The 13,195-nt window shown below is 34.1% G+C and overlaps 1 protein-coding gene and 1 pseudogene across 1 annotated transcript; one reads left to right on the top strand and one right to left on the bottom strand.

Moving 5' to 3' along the window:
- Window positions 1-213: 213 nt before the first annotated feature.
- LOC114399541 (probably inactive leucine-rich repeat receptor-like protein kinase IMK2) lies at window positions 214-3,556 on the bottom strand. The gene is made up of 2 exons (XM_028361749.1): window positions 1,156-3,556; window positions 214-1,061 (listed from the first exon to the last, which is right to left on the bottom strand). The coding sequence occupies exons 1-2, from the start codon at window positions 3,041-3,043 to the stop codon at window positions 448-450; spliced, it is 2,502 nt and encodes an 833-aa protein (XP_028217550.1). The 5' UTR covers window positions 3,044-3,556; the 3' UTR covers window positions 214-447.
- Window positions 3,557-5,357: 1,801 nt separating this feature from the next.
- LOC114399535 lies at window positions 5,358-7,420 on the top strand (annotated as a pseudogene).
- The last annotated feature ends 5,775 nt before the right edge of the window (window positions 7,421-13,195 follow it).

Here is a 13,195-nt window from a genome sequence, read left to right as displayed (position 1 = left end):
TATTAAAACTAATGTTCAACTTTTTCTTTCCACTTTCTCTCCAATTAAACCAAGGAATCTTTCAATTTTAATTGGAGTAATCTTTCAATTTAAACTTTAAAAACTATTGGTTTTAATTGGAGTAATCTTTCAATTTAAACTTTAAAAAAATATTTTCTCCTCCCTGACAGGCCATTAGTTTTAATATTATTCCTTTTATTTTCATGTTATAAATTAATGTTAAAACGCCGCAGCAATCATCTATTATGAAATGAATTAATGAAGTGTTAAAGATAACACTTGCTGATTTGAAAGCACAGTATGTACAGATACACTAGGCACTCCAAACAAGCAAAAATCAATGTAAGAATGAAAGAATAGACTGTCCCTACCGTGCCACCACTACTACCCCGTTAGTCCTAAAGAGAAACGTAAACAAAAAAATTGTCCACATAGCACACCCAATATTCATTCACTAGTCGAAGGAATGGCTCCATCGTCACCCGAACTGGCTGCTGATATCTCTGGTCTAATCTCTTCAAGCTGCTGAAGGACTTGCTGAACTTCTAGTCGTGCTGATGGAGAAGGATCAACACAGTGCAAAGCAAGCTTCAACGTGTTCAGCATCTCGTCGCCATATGTTGAAGCATCTCTCATCAACTCTACATCGAAGACCTCATTTGTCCACTCCTCTTTGACAATGGATGCAACCCACTGAGGTAAATCCACGCCATTCATAGCCTCACCAGGTGGCTTCCCCGTTAGGAGTTCTAACAAGATGACACCAAGACTGTATACATCAGTTTTTGTGTTGGCTTTGTTAAGCTTCGAGAGCTCGGGTGCTCGGTATCCCAATGCTCCAGCAGTGGCAATCACGTTAGAATTAGCTGCAGTTGTCATCAACCGAGAAAGACCAAAATCAGCTATTTTAGCATTCGTATTCTCATCCAGCAGCACATTGCTGGACGTAAGGTTCCCATGTATAATGTTCTCATTGGAATGAAGGTATAACAAGCCACGAGCCATTCCCTGTGCTATTTTCATCCTTGTTGCCCAATCAATTGCTGTTTCTGGTCCACGAGCTACACAAAAATGGAAAACAGTCAAAACAATAGTGTTAAGATATGAAACAAATATTCAACCATGGAAAGAAAAAAATTATCATAGCAAACTTACCATGTAGGAAAGAAGCAAGACTTCCATTAGGCATGTAATCAAATACTAAAAGCTTTTCTCCTTTGGGTCCTAAGTAATAGGCTCTTAATGCCAAAAGATTTGGGTGTCGAATTCTTCCTATAACACTAACTTCAGATTCGAATTCTCTCTGACCTTTAGTGATCTTTTCCCTCAAACGTTTCACTGCAGCTTGACTTCCATCCTCTAATGTAGCCTTGTACACAGTTCCATATGTACTCTTTCCCATTATCTCTGCTGTTGCACACAAGAGATCATCAGCTGTAAAAGCCAATGGTCCATCAAAATGGACTAGTTTGCCTCCGGCCTCGCCACCCGCTTCGGCTTCGCCTGCGACGGGAGGAACTCCTTTTTCTGTCCTGGCAGCAGCTGCAGATGCAGATGCTCTCCCTGTGGCCTGGCCAGCCTCTGCATTTGATGTTGCTCTTTTTCTGATCAAGCAGAATAGCAGAATGCAGCAAATTGTTACCAGAACTACAAGGAGCACTCCAGCTACTATGAGAATTATGTCTTTGGTGCCTAGTTTCTTATGATGACGGTGTTCTGATATTTCATGAGGTGAACCAGAAGGAGCTTGGGAGGGACATGGGGTTGAAGGGCTGTAGCCACATAGTTGAATATTCCCCACAAATGAGCTTGGGTTAAATTTTTGGGCAAGTAGGGTTGGAACTGGACCAGAGAGGTTGTTATGAGAAACGTTGAAGAAACTAAGACTACGCAGATTGTCAAAGGAGACTGGAATTTCTCCACTGAGATTATTCAGTGACAAATCAAGCTGTGTAAGCTTTGAAATGTTTCCAACACTTTGAGGTATGTGGCCAATAAATTGGTTTCTGCTCAAAATTAGAACAGAAAGATTATGTAATCTACCTAAAGCTTCTGGGATGGGATTGCCAAGGTGGTTGTTCTCTACATTTAAGAGAGTGAGTGAGGAAACATTAGAGAGAGTAGCAGGCAAGCTTCCATTCAAGTCATTATTAGAAAAATCCACTGTCTTTAGTCTAGAAAGGCTTCCTATTTCATCTGGGATAGCTCCACTAAACTGGTTATGACTAAGAGAAATCTCTGTAAGTTCACTCAAGCTCCCCAAAGAAGCAGGAATGCTTCCGCTCAACAAGTTATGATCTAGGATCAGATTTCGAAGGCGAAAGAAGTGATTTTTCAAGCTACCACCCCATGTGTTAGGAATAGAGCCCGAGAGATTATTGTGTTGAAGAGACAAGTAGGTGAGAGAAGTTAAGCGAGTTAGGCTAGTTGGTATTGGGCCAGACAAGGAATTAAAGCTCAAGTTAAGCCAATAAAGCTTAGTGGCATTCCCAAGGCTCATGGGGATTGTCCCAGTGAGCAAGTTATTGCTGAGGTCCAAAGACTGAAGCAAAGGAAATGATGACCCTAACGAAGGAGGGATGGACCCTGTGAACCTATTGTTGAAGAGCTGAACCCCTCTTAGGTTGAGAAGAAGTCCAAGTGCTGAAGGGATTGAACCACCAATTTGGTTGTCGTGAAGGCTAAGCTTTCTAAGCCCTCTAAGTTGGCCGATCCTCTCAGTGATGTGGCCCTTCAAACCCTTCCATGGAAGCTGGATCACAATAACCTGTCCCCGAGCACACTTGATACCAACCCAAGCTCCAGAACAAGCTCCATAGCCAGTGTCGTTCCAGCTTCTCAAGAAGCCTTCAGGGTCAACCAGCTCTTGCTTCAACGCTTCAAGTGCTAGGAAGTTTGACTGTGCCACAACCACCCCATCCCAACGCTCTTCACTCGCCACCACTGGCACCATGAGAATCCACAAACAGAAAAACAACTGGAAAAAATGACTACTTGGGTTGGGGTTAAAAAACCATTTTGAGGTCAGGTTCTTGTCCTCCATTACAGCAAAATGGAATAATAGTAGGAGCAAGAAAGAAGGTGGAGTGAACTAAAGAAGAAAAAGTAGGAGACTTTGATTGATTATTATCACTATTACTTGGTGAGTGTCCATAAGACCCAAACAAAACTGATTGGTATTGTGAGAGAGAAGAGAGTAACAAAGGAAAAAGAGTTGGATGAGTGAGTGGGGCGCGCGGGGTGAGGAATCTTGGGTTGGGAAGAAAGAGCAAAAACTGAAGACAGACAATTGTCAGGTGGGTGTGGAGTTACAGTACAACCCCACCTCTTGTTGCTTCTTAGTTTTCATTGCAAAGACAAACGGCTAGTTTTTCTTTTTCTCCTTACAATAAACTATGCACATTTATTTGTTCTTTTCTTCAATGTTGATTTTCTGGTCTGTCCGCAACCCAAAGTCCCAACGGCTATTTCTTCTTCTTCTTCGCAGTGTATGCCCATCCCATTTCTGCTGCATTATTCAGCTCCGGACCGCAAAACTACAAAATGCTGCCAAATTACTCACTTGCCCCTCACCACTTCACCTGAGTAGTAGATCCGGATTCAGCCCGGTTGGATCTTTTGAGTGATGGGGTCAAATCTGATTCAATCCAATTAATACATGATATGATATGCAGGTTGCATAAGGAATTCTATTTTTTTCAACCCCATCAACCTTAATTATATAATTAAATTTATCATTACATATAAATTAATTATTAAATATAAAACACATTATTTTTTATATTATTAAATTAAATCATTCATGATTTTTTTCTTTTAAGTTATTATTTTTATCACTGTCTTAATTTTATTTATATTTTCTCATTCTAATATAATACTTTATTTTTATCTTGGATAAAAATATATTATTATTGAAATTATTACTTTTATTAATCAACTATTGTCATAATTTAGTCTCTTTTAGATATATTTAATCATTATATACTTATAAAACTTTATATAAAAATAAATTAATCTAAAAATATTTTACAAAATATAAAATAATTTTTACATATTCAAACTTAATTAACCCAATCCGATCCAACTCGTTTATGATTGAGTTGGATGTGTAATTCTTTTTGCATAAACCCGACCCAACCTTAAAAAAAATAGTGTGATCTTCACATGTAACAATCTTGTTTGAGCTTTAATTAAATTGGAATAATCTTGTATCAATTGATCTACAAGTTTAATGATACGGTAAAGTTAAATTAAGACTTTAATATATTTTTTTATCTTTGGAAATGTGTAATTGATAAAAAAAAAAAAATTATGGCCTATTTTGTTTTTATTAAAAAATTCTTTGATTTTTATTTTTAAGAAAATGAAATAATTAATGTCTATTATTACATGACATTCACTATCTTTTTATGTTTTTAAAAAAGGCCAAGTGACAATATAGGTTTTTTTTTTTTTGTGATCAAGTGACAATATAGGTTTTATTTTTTTTTTGTGATCAAGTGACAATATAGGTGAGACATATTGAGTTATTGCTTTCACACTTTTCATGTTTCTTCCTGCACTTTCATTTTTTTTTTCTGGAATGTAAAATTATATTTGAGAATGCAATTTCTTTTGGCTTTTGAAATAATCATTCCAAAAGTAAAAAAAACCATTCTGAAAAAAGTGTAGGAAACAACATGAGTGCAAACAGTAATAACCGACATATTGGTATCGTAATATAATAATGTCGACATGTTATACTTGTAAAGTTTTTCCCCTAAATTTCCAGAGTAAGTATTGTTTATTTAACTTAAAATGAAGATTAGAAAAAAAAAATTAAATGAATTTTTTTACAGGGACCAAAACCAAAATTTACTTGTTCATAAGGATAAAAAACAGTATTTTCGAATTTATGAAAAATATAAAGTAAATGATTTTTAGAGATTTTCTATTTCAGAAAGTATTTTTCAAAATACATCTAAACCAACATTACAGAAACGAATGTTTGAAGTAATTATTAAACAGTGCTTCGTCGTTCCAGAATCAAAAAATTGAAAAGGAAAGAAACAAAGTTTGGTACACTGATTTCTCACAATTTCAATCGTTGTGTATTCTTCTAACAATCAAAGTCCCTTTTAGGTTAAATTTTAATACCTTAGATTGACATAAGATGGGAGGAGGGAAAATTGATGAGAAACGGTGAGAAGGGTTTGGAGAACAACGAGATAGAATACAGAGAATAGGGTTTACATTTTTTAATAATATATAAGAGGAGTGTAGAAGGGTATTTTGGGCATATAGAATATTTATAAGACAATTTAAAGAAATAATAAAAGGGGAGTGTACTTAGGAAAAAACGGAAGTGGATATAGCAAATGACTCTGCGTTCTCCTTCAACTCAACAGCGAAAGCCTTAGCTCATAGCTCGTTCACCGTAGCTCCCAAATCCATTGTCCAAAATCGCATCTCAAATCGAACATTGGTCTCGAATAGAAATTCGTTGCAATTTCTGATTGTTATTTTCTGATTTTCTCATCGATTGTGATTTTTCTTATATGCTTACAAATTGCTAGTTCAACTTATCATGTTTGTCATTTTTCTGTTCAGGAATTTTAGGCCAAGGTTGCTAGTATTGGCAGGAATCAGGATTAACTATAGTTCAAACCTAGTAATTCTCGTTCCCTTTGCTTCTTCACAATGTTATTCAAATTGTTTTGTGATTTTTTAATTTTTCAGTTCAGCATTTGACTCTGTAGATTAATATTTTTGTTTGAGCGAGTTTGGTATTTTGGTATGAGATATATAGATGATTTTTCTGTATTCATTTACAGTTTCAATGTTGAGATACATTGACTCGTGTTGTAGTTGGCATTTTTAGGTTTAAAGTTAATAGAGTTATGTAGATTGGATGCAGAAATGGTTTAGTCTTTTTCATAGGAGGGGTATAGAAGGAGAGCGAATTCATAATTGTTGGTAACTTGGTATAGGAAGTCATGGTAAATTGGTAATGACAAGCACCATCTTTCCTTTAGGCTAGCTTATTTGCCAAACCTTGGCTTTGAAGAATGGGCTACAATTGAACCTTAGTGTTTTTTCTGTCTTTTTGGCACTAGCCACTTCTTATCAACCTTCACGGTAACATTACATTTCAATGGATGAAATGACCATGGTCTTGAAACCAAGCAAAGTAATATCTGCATTGCCTACTAGTATACGAGCTTTATTGATATTTGGTGATATAGACTACATAATCTACATTTTAATGTCTCTGGTTGTCACTATTGGTAATTGGCATGCATTTTTGTGCATATACAGGCTTCCTGTTAATGCATATAGCCACCCATTCAAGATGTGGGCTAATTGTTTCTTTTAATTTAGTGTGCTGGCCCTAACCCACTGGTGATGGTCTATATTGACAGCTACTAGGTTTCAATGTTTAATTATTTGATAGAGAAAAGTAAATTCAGCTGATTTTATTTGATAGAGAAACCACCGTTACAGAAATATGAAAGAGGAAGAGGTGAATCATTGCCAGATTCAGGAATGGTATCCAATGTTCAAATCTGTATCCATCAAGACCTTAATTCATCAACTTCCTGAATCATTTATTCAGCACCTTCTTGATGACTCAGGGCCCTTCCTGTTGCCTGTTTCTGTCTTAAATGAAGATGCATTACCCAATAGAATTCATAACCCAGATGAGGAAGAAGATTTTCAGGTGTCAGAGGGATCTGGTGATGAAGCAGAAGCATGGAATTTTGATCCTCCCTTCCTGTTGCTCTCCTAAATGGTATCCATCCCTTCAGCCAGACATGGAATTTGGATGTTATGTACGGAATTAGAAATTAATTGGAATTTCTCAACGGGAGGTTACTACTTTTAATCCTGTTTTGCTTGAAAAGAAGAATGATCTCCTTTTACTGATACAGGCATTTTTCAACAATCATGTGAGGGCTAAATTTGAGTCAGAAAACTACGCATTTGATGTATGCATTACAAAGGATGAAAGAGTTAAGATTGTGGATTCCAACCCTTGGGGTGCCTTTACATTGTCATTGTTGTTTACATGGGATGAATTAGACCATATTCATAGTGAAGGAAATGATGTGGAGTTTAGAATTGTGGAAGATCGTTGTGCTGTTAGGCCAGGCCTTAAAACAGCAGTCCCATTTGATTATTTGGATACCAGCCCGGGGAGTGGATCAATTTCTAAAAAAATGCAGATGAAGAGTTAAGACGACAATCTACAGGAGCTGGTTGGGATCAATTTAAATTGAAACTAATTTATGATGCTTTTACTTATTCAGAGATTAAATAGTGAAATATATATAACTATAGTTATCATTCCATGAGAAAACACCAGAGACCATTACATGAGAAAATTGTAAACATTAGTTCATAAAATATTAACAATAAAGCAAGATCAAAGTTCAATTCATTGGTAGTAGATTGCTCAGTATGTTCATCCGATCCTAGCACCAAGCACATGCACCTGAACTGTTTTTATTATTTGATCTTCTCCTGATATAATTTCACATATGCATGCATCATTTTTTTTATCTTGTTCTTTTTACAAAAACTTTCCCACCATGCATACTCGACCCCCATGCCATTCAGACACTTTTGCTACTTCGGAATAGATGAATGTCCGTTGTGGCAAGCCATGATAGTCTCGTAATTCATCTCTTTGAGTATCCTGTAGCAACAAAAAAGTTACACAACTGTAATTTTTAATTCTCAATTAGACAACTCAATTAATCAATACATACAAATGTACCTAACATATATAATTGACAAATGGTAAGTAAATACCTCGCGTTGGAAGCATTGGCAACGTAAAAAGGGTAATCTGTTCTGGAAAAGTAAGGGACGAGTCCTTAATCACATTTTTTGGAACATGCTGCAATAAGGAGGAGTGAAGTGAAAAGTAAGAACATGTAATAGTTGTGAGTTGTGAAAAGTGAAATTGCAGCAACGGGGCTTAAAGAGTGACAGAAAGTAAAGAATCATTCAATTAACACTTTAATTTCAACATGAGCATAATAATATAGAGAGATTTAAAAGTGTTTACAGTCCAAAGGAAATTTAACTACAAGTTGTGCTCCAATGCCAAAAAATCCAATATTTGTATTCACAAGTTATAAAGGAGAGGACTAGAAGAGACCATATAAGGATTTTAACCAATTCGTTGGGTCTGCATTTGAGGAGCTTTGCTTCAAAATATGGATCTCCCTGCTGAATATACATTTGTGGATTTCATAGTCTTCAAGATGAGGACCTTCAACTATAGGACTGGAACTAGAAGCATTCTCCCCTAAACCAGATTAATCAATCATCAGGGTAAAGGCTGATTCATGCACTCATAGATACAGAAATTAGACACACGACAAAAACAAAATCAAAAACCAGTTTTCACCATAAAGTTAAACTTACTGTTGGAGGCTCTAAGAGGATGTGTTTGACTCTTCGTGTATTCAGCACTATGTTCTTCACTCTCTTCTTCCATGTCTCTATACTCATCATCATCATTGTCATCATCCTCAGCTTCTTCATGTTCTTCATCATCTGTAATATCTATCACCTCATCTTCTTCTTCAACTTCTGTCTTTTCACACCGTGACGATTGTTCAAGAATTACAACCTTGAAAATGTTGGCCCCATCATACTTAAAAACAAGATAATCTTCTTTTCCTACAAAGTTTTCTTCTTGAAAAACCTTCCAACCCTCTTCAAAGTAAATTTTGTTTCTAACAAGACGTGTTTTCACATTCCAAACTCTCGTACCAACATTTGTGAGGATGACATCCGCAGGGATCCTCCATCCTTGTAAGCGTGTACATTTCACAAAAGCATCTGGGATAAGCTGAAATTTGAGGAAAAGCAGAAGATCAATAAGATCCCGTAAAAAAAAAAACGTGGTATGTATGACACACACATCATGTTATCAAGATAAATGTCATGATCTATATGATCCGTTACAATATTCTAAGTAGAAATCTAAGGACAATAATGTCATATCTTTATGTAAGTCTAGGTTGAAGAAAGTATATTAAAGAAAATAACATGCTTTCAGAGTGTTCCTCCAGATTGAAGACTGTGACAAAGTACTTCTTGGCAGCCATTGGGTTATCCAAAGCTTTTGCAACTCGTGAAAATTTGACACTCTCTCTTGTGATATTCAAAACAATGAAATTTGGTCAAGAAATTGAAATGCCAGAAGACATCTAATAGACTCACATATATAGCCTGAGTGGGTACCTAGCAAGTAATACTTCCGTAGAAGCACTGTAGTGAGTAAAAATAATGCACTGACTGCATGAGAACATTCTATTAATATAACATATTGTCATTGATAAATATTAAATCAATCTATTTATTTACATTTTTAAATTAATACCAAAAAATAAATAAAGAAAAAAAGAGCCACCAATAAGATTAGATCCATACATGTCAGTCAATCACAAAGAGAAAGAAAAGAAAAAAAAATGATAAGAGTTCTAAATGATCCTATCAATATCAATGTAATTAACAAAAAAAAATTATTTTTTGGCAAAAAAATATTATAAGTTTTGAAAATTCTATTTTATTTTTTATTTTTCAAATCTCATTTATCTCCTCTTCTTGAAAAAAAAAACAAAAATATTATAAGTTTTGAATATTTTATTTTATTTTTTATTTTTCAAATCTCATTTATCTCCTCTTCTTGAAAAAAGAAACAAAAAAATTATTTTTATTTTCCTTGTATTTTAAATTTATTTAAAAATTTAACTCTTTAAATACTTCTCTCACTTTTGTCTCTCATTTTTTTTCCTGTCTTTTCTCTCTCACATGGAAATCTAATATACAGAAGAAAACTGCATCTAAAGTCCAAACCTGGATTACAAAGTAGAAATTAAAGCTCCACAAAAATATCCCATTCTACCTTGTTCAGTGGTTGCATTGTCTGTACTCGCTAGTGATGATGTTATTAAAAGATATGCTATTTCAGAAAAGCTTAACCTAGCTCAAGCAACTTTCAGTTGTTATTTTTGAAAATAATCTACCACTACTATCAACTAGGTTGCTTATATAAGTAAATTAGGCCTATTAATAAAATTTCAGTTTCATGATATCACTGAAAATTGCAGCTTGCAGGCTTTAAATTATACGATTTGATTCTGTAGCCGTATCAAGCATTATATAAATGTCTTCCCCTTGATATCATGTGTCAACTGCAAGAATAACAACTTTACCCCTCACCCCTGGCATGTTTTCTACAGGATTGCATTTTTGTACTAAAAGTCACATACATAAACATAACTGATGAAAAAATATTATACAAACATTATAGCCTACTAAAAGATAAATAATAGAAAACACTGGTCAAGTTTTTTGATAGGTCTTAAGAATTAATGTTATATAATAATTTTTATAGGAATTATCTTAAAAGTGATACATACCATCATTTTTTATTAATTAATAGTGTAACATTTTCACTCAAACAATGTATGAAAACTAAATTCATTGACATATAGTAATATTTTGTAAAAAGTCTTCATTTTAAGAATACTTTTAAATTCAAACACATGTACCTTTTATCATTTATGATTTTTAATATATACATTTATATGAGAAAAACAACGTATACATAAATTAATGAAATTAATTAAACATGATTTACACAACTAGTCGAATTAAAAATATTTTAAAAGTAGCCTATTTAAGAAATGTTTTGACAATAGCCTACTAGTAGGCCTGATCTTCAGCTTGGGCTAATTTTCTTTAGATGTTTAATGGGAAAAAACTTAATATTTACAATTATTTATACAAGTGTAAAAACATGTTTAAATATAAAGGTGTTTATGTACATGAATTACTTGCAAATTCAAATTGATGCAAACCAATCTAAATCATTGGGGTTATGGATATTTTGTGTGTTTGAATCCAATTTGAACCAATTCATTCAAATTTGATTTTTGGATTGGACCACCGATTTTAATTTATAAATTTATTGAATTATTAACTTGACCCATAAACCCGTTATTTGGTATTAAATTACTATTACTATTTATATAAGATATATTTTTAAATTAAAGAATCAAATAATACTATTCTTATATTATTAGTCATAACAATGATTATTAGAGGAAACACATTACACTTACACAACTTGAGTGATTGAGTATCTTAATTGAATTCAAGTTATTTAGTATTTTTGGTATAATGTGAAGTTTAAAAAATATTGAGGATAGGATGATTCGAGGAAAGATTGAAAAATTAAAATGAATGTTGTAACTTGCAATTCAAATTAATGTAACCGAGAATGGGGCACACACATTTTGAGTAACACTATGATAAAGATGATGTAATGGAATTTTATGTAATTTCTTTTGTTTGATCATTTTTATATTAGATATTAGATTATAAATTTGTATAGAGAATGTATATTCTTGTATTGTTGTACTATACTAATTTTGTGTGAAATTCAAGTGTATTTCAGTAAAATTTTAAATTATAAAAAATACCACACTTTAGTAATATGGTTATCATTCCATGAGAAAATAGCACAAACCATTACATGAGAAAATTGTAACACTATTTCATAAATATATTAACAATATGCAAGTTCAAAGTCCAATTCACTTGTAGTAGATTGCTTTGTGTGTTCATCCATTCCTAGTGCCAAACGGTTGAGGTGTTTGACAAGTGTACCAAATCGCTCTAAATAGTTATTCTCGAAAGTTCGAGTATCGTTTTTACAGAGATTTTATTGCACTTGATTGAATACTCTTCAATTTGTAAATGAGAAATGAATAGTAAAAAACAGGAATAAATGCAAGAGTAAATTGTTACTACTAGATCAAACAATTTAAAAAATAATTAATTAAGATGAAGATGCTAAGACCGGACAAACCTAATTGGCCTATGATGCATGAAATTATGATGTTTATCACCAATGCAATTGAACTAATTTTACCTACATCTGTCAGTTTTACTTTCCCCTAATGTCTCACGATGACAAGTCTATTTTAACTATCTATCTCCCAAATGCCTTTGTGAAGACTCAATAATTAAAATGCATTAAGGTTGAATTCTAGATGTTTGCTAAATGCATGGGCATTGGACCATCATTCTATGCCTAGCAATGCTGACCCAATGATTCTTTTCTTTATTTGTTATATTAGGTGTTACCCTTTCCCAAGCGTATAACCCCTAAAACTGATGCATGCATTGCCTCTTAAATCATTATTAGGAATACCCTCTCCCAAGCGAATAAAACCCAAAAGAAATTTATGACGTAAATGCAAGGTAAAAAGAAAAGAATTAGAACATAAAACCTGGAAGGAATTCTCTTTGCATTGATAACTCTTGAAGTACACCATACATTGTTGGCTTTTTAGGCCTGCTAAGCCCTAGCTAGGGGATTAACAACTCATGGTCATTGAGGGCTTACAACTGAGGGGTGAAAGAAAGAATGGATAGAAAAATAAAGAATATAGAGAGGGAGGGAGAGCTCAGGCTTAGAATGTTGAGAGAAGTGCTCTGAGGCGAGGTGTGTGATTCCCCCTAAACTGACTCTCTATTTATAGTTGCTGAAATGAACTTCGGGCTTTCGTAGGCGCCCTTAGCGTGACACCCCGTGCTTAGCGCGTTCAGATCATGCGCTTAGCGCGTGCAGGAGGTTTAGCGTGTGTTTATGTTGGATCGCGCGCTTGGCGTGTGCTCCGCGCTTAGCCCGAGTAACGAATCCTACGTCTTCGTGCTTAACGCCTCGCTTAGCGCCTGTGCTGCCTTGTCCGCTTAGCGCGTGACGCGCGCTAAGCTCGTGTACTAGACTGGGCCTACTTCCAATTTTCTTCTTTTTTTCAATTTTTTTTTTTTTTTTTGCCTTTTTACTTGTTATACCTCTAGCCTTTGGATCTGCAACCCATAATTTAAATTTTATCAATTCTTTAACTTTTAATTATAAATAACTATTAAATAATTAATTTTAAACCAAAATTTGCCTAATTTTCTATTATTAATTCACAATTATTTAACAGTTATCACAACCACATGCACTCAAAATATTCTTATATTCGATTTTCTCTTGATATAATTTCACATATGCATGCGTTATTTTTATCTTGTTTTTTTCTACAAAAACTTGCCCACCCTTTCGTACATACTCTACCATCATGCCACTCACACACTTTTGCTACCATCATGCCACTCACACACTTTTGCTACTTCC

Source organism: Glycine soja, chromosome 2 (assembly GCF_004193775.1).
Source record: "Glycine soja cultivar W05 chromosome 2, ASM419377v2, whole genome shotgun sequence".
Taxonomy (NCBI): domain Eukaryota; kingdom Viridiplantae; phylum Streptophyta; class Magnoliopsida; order Fabales; family Fabaceae; genus Glycine; species Glycine soja.
This window is presented reverse-complemented; position numbering and strand designations above follow the sequence as displayed.

What these genes read in the sequence shown, in the direction of transcription:
- LOC114399541 (XM_028361749.1), bottom strand. Translation starts at nt 3,043, where the DNA reads ATGGAGGACAAGAACCTGACCTCAAAATGGTTTTTTAACCCCAACCCA. An exon ending in TCTTGCTTCTTTCCTACATG is followed by an intron (nt 1,062 to 1,155) that starts GTAAGTTTGCTA and finishes ATTTTTGTGTAG; the next exon opens with CTCGTGGACCAGAAACAGCA.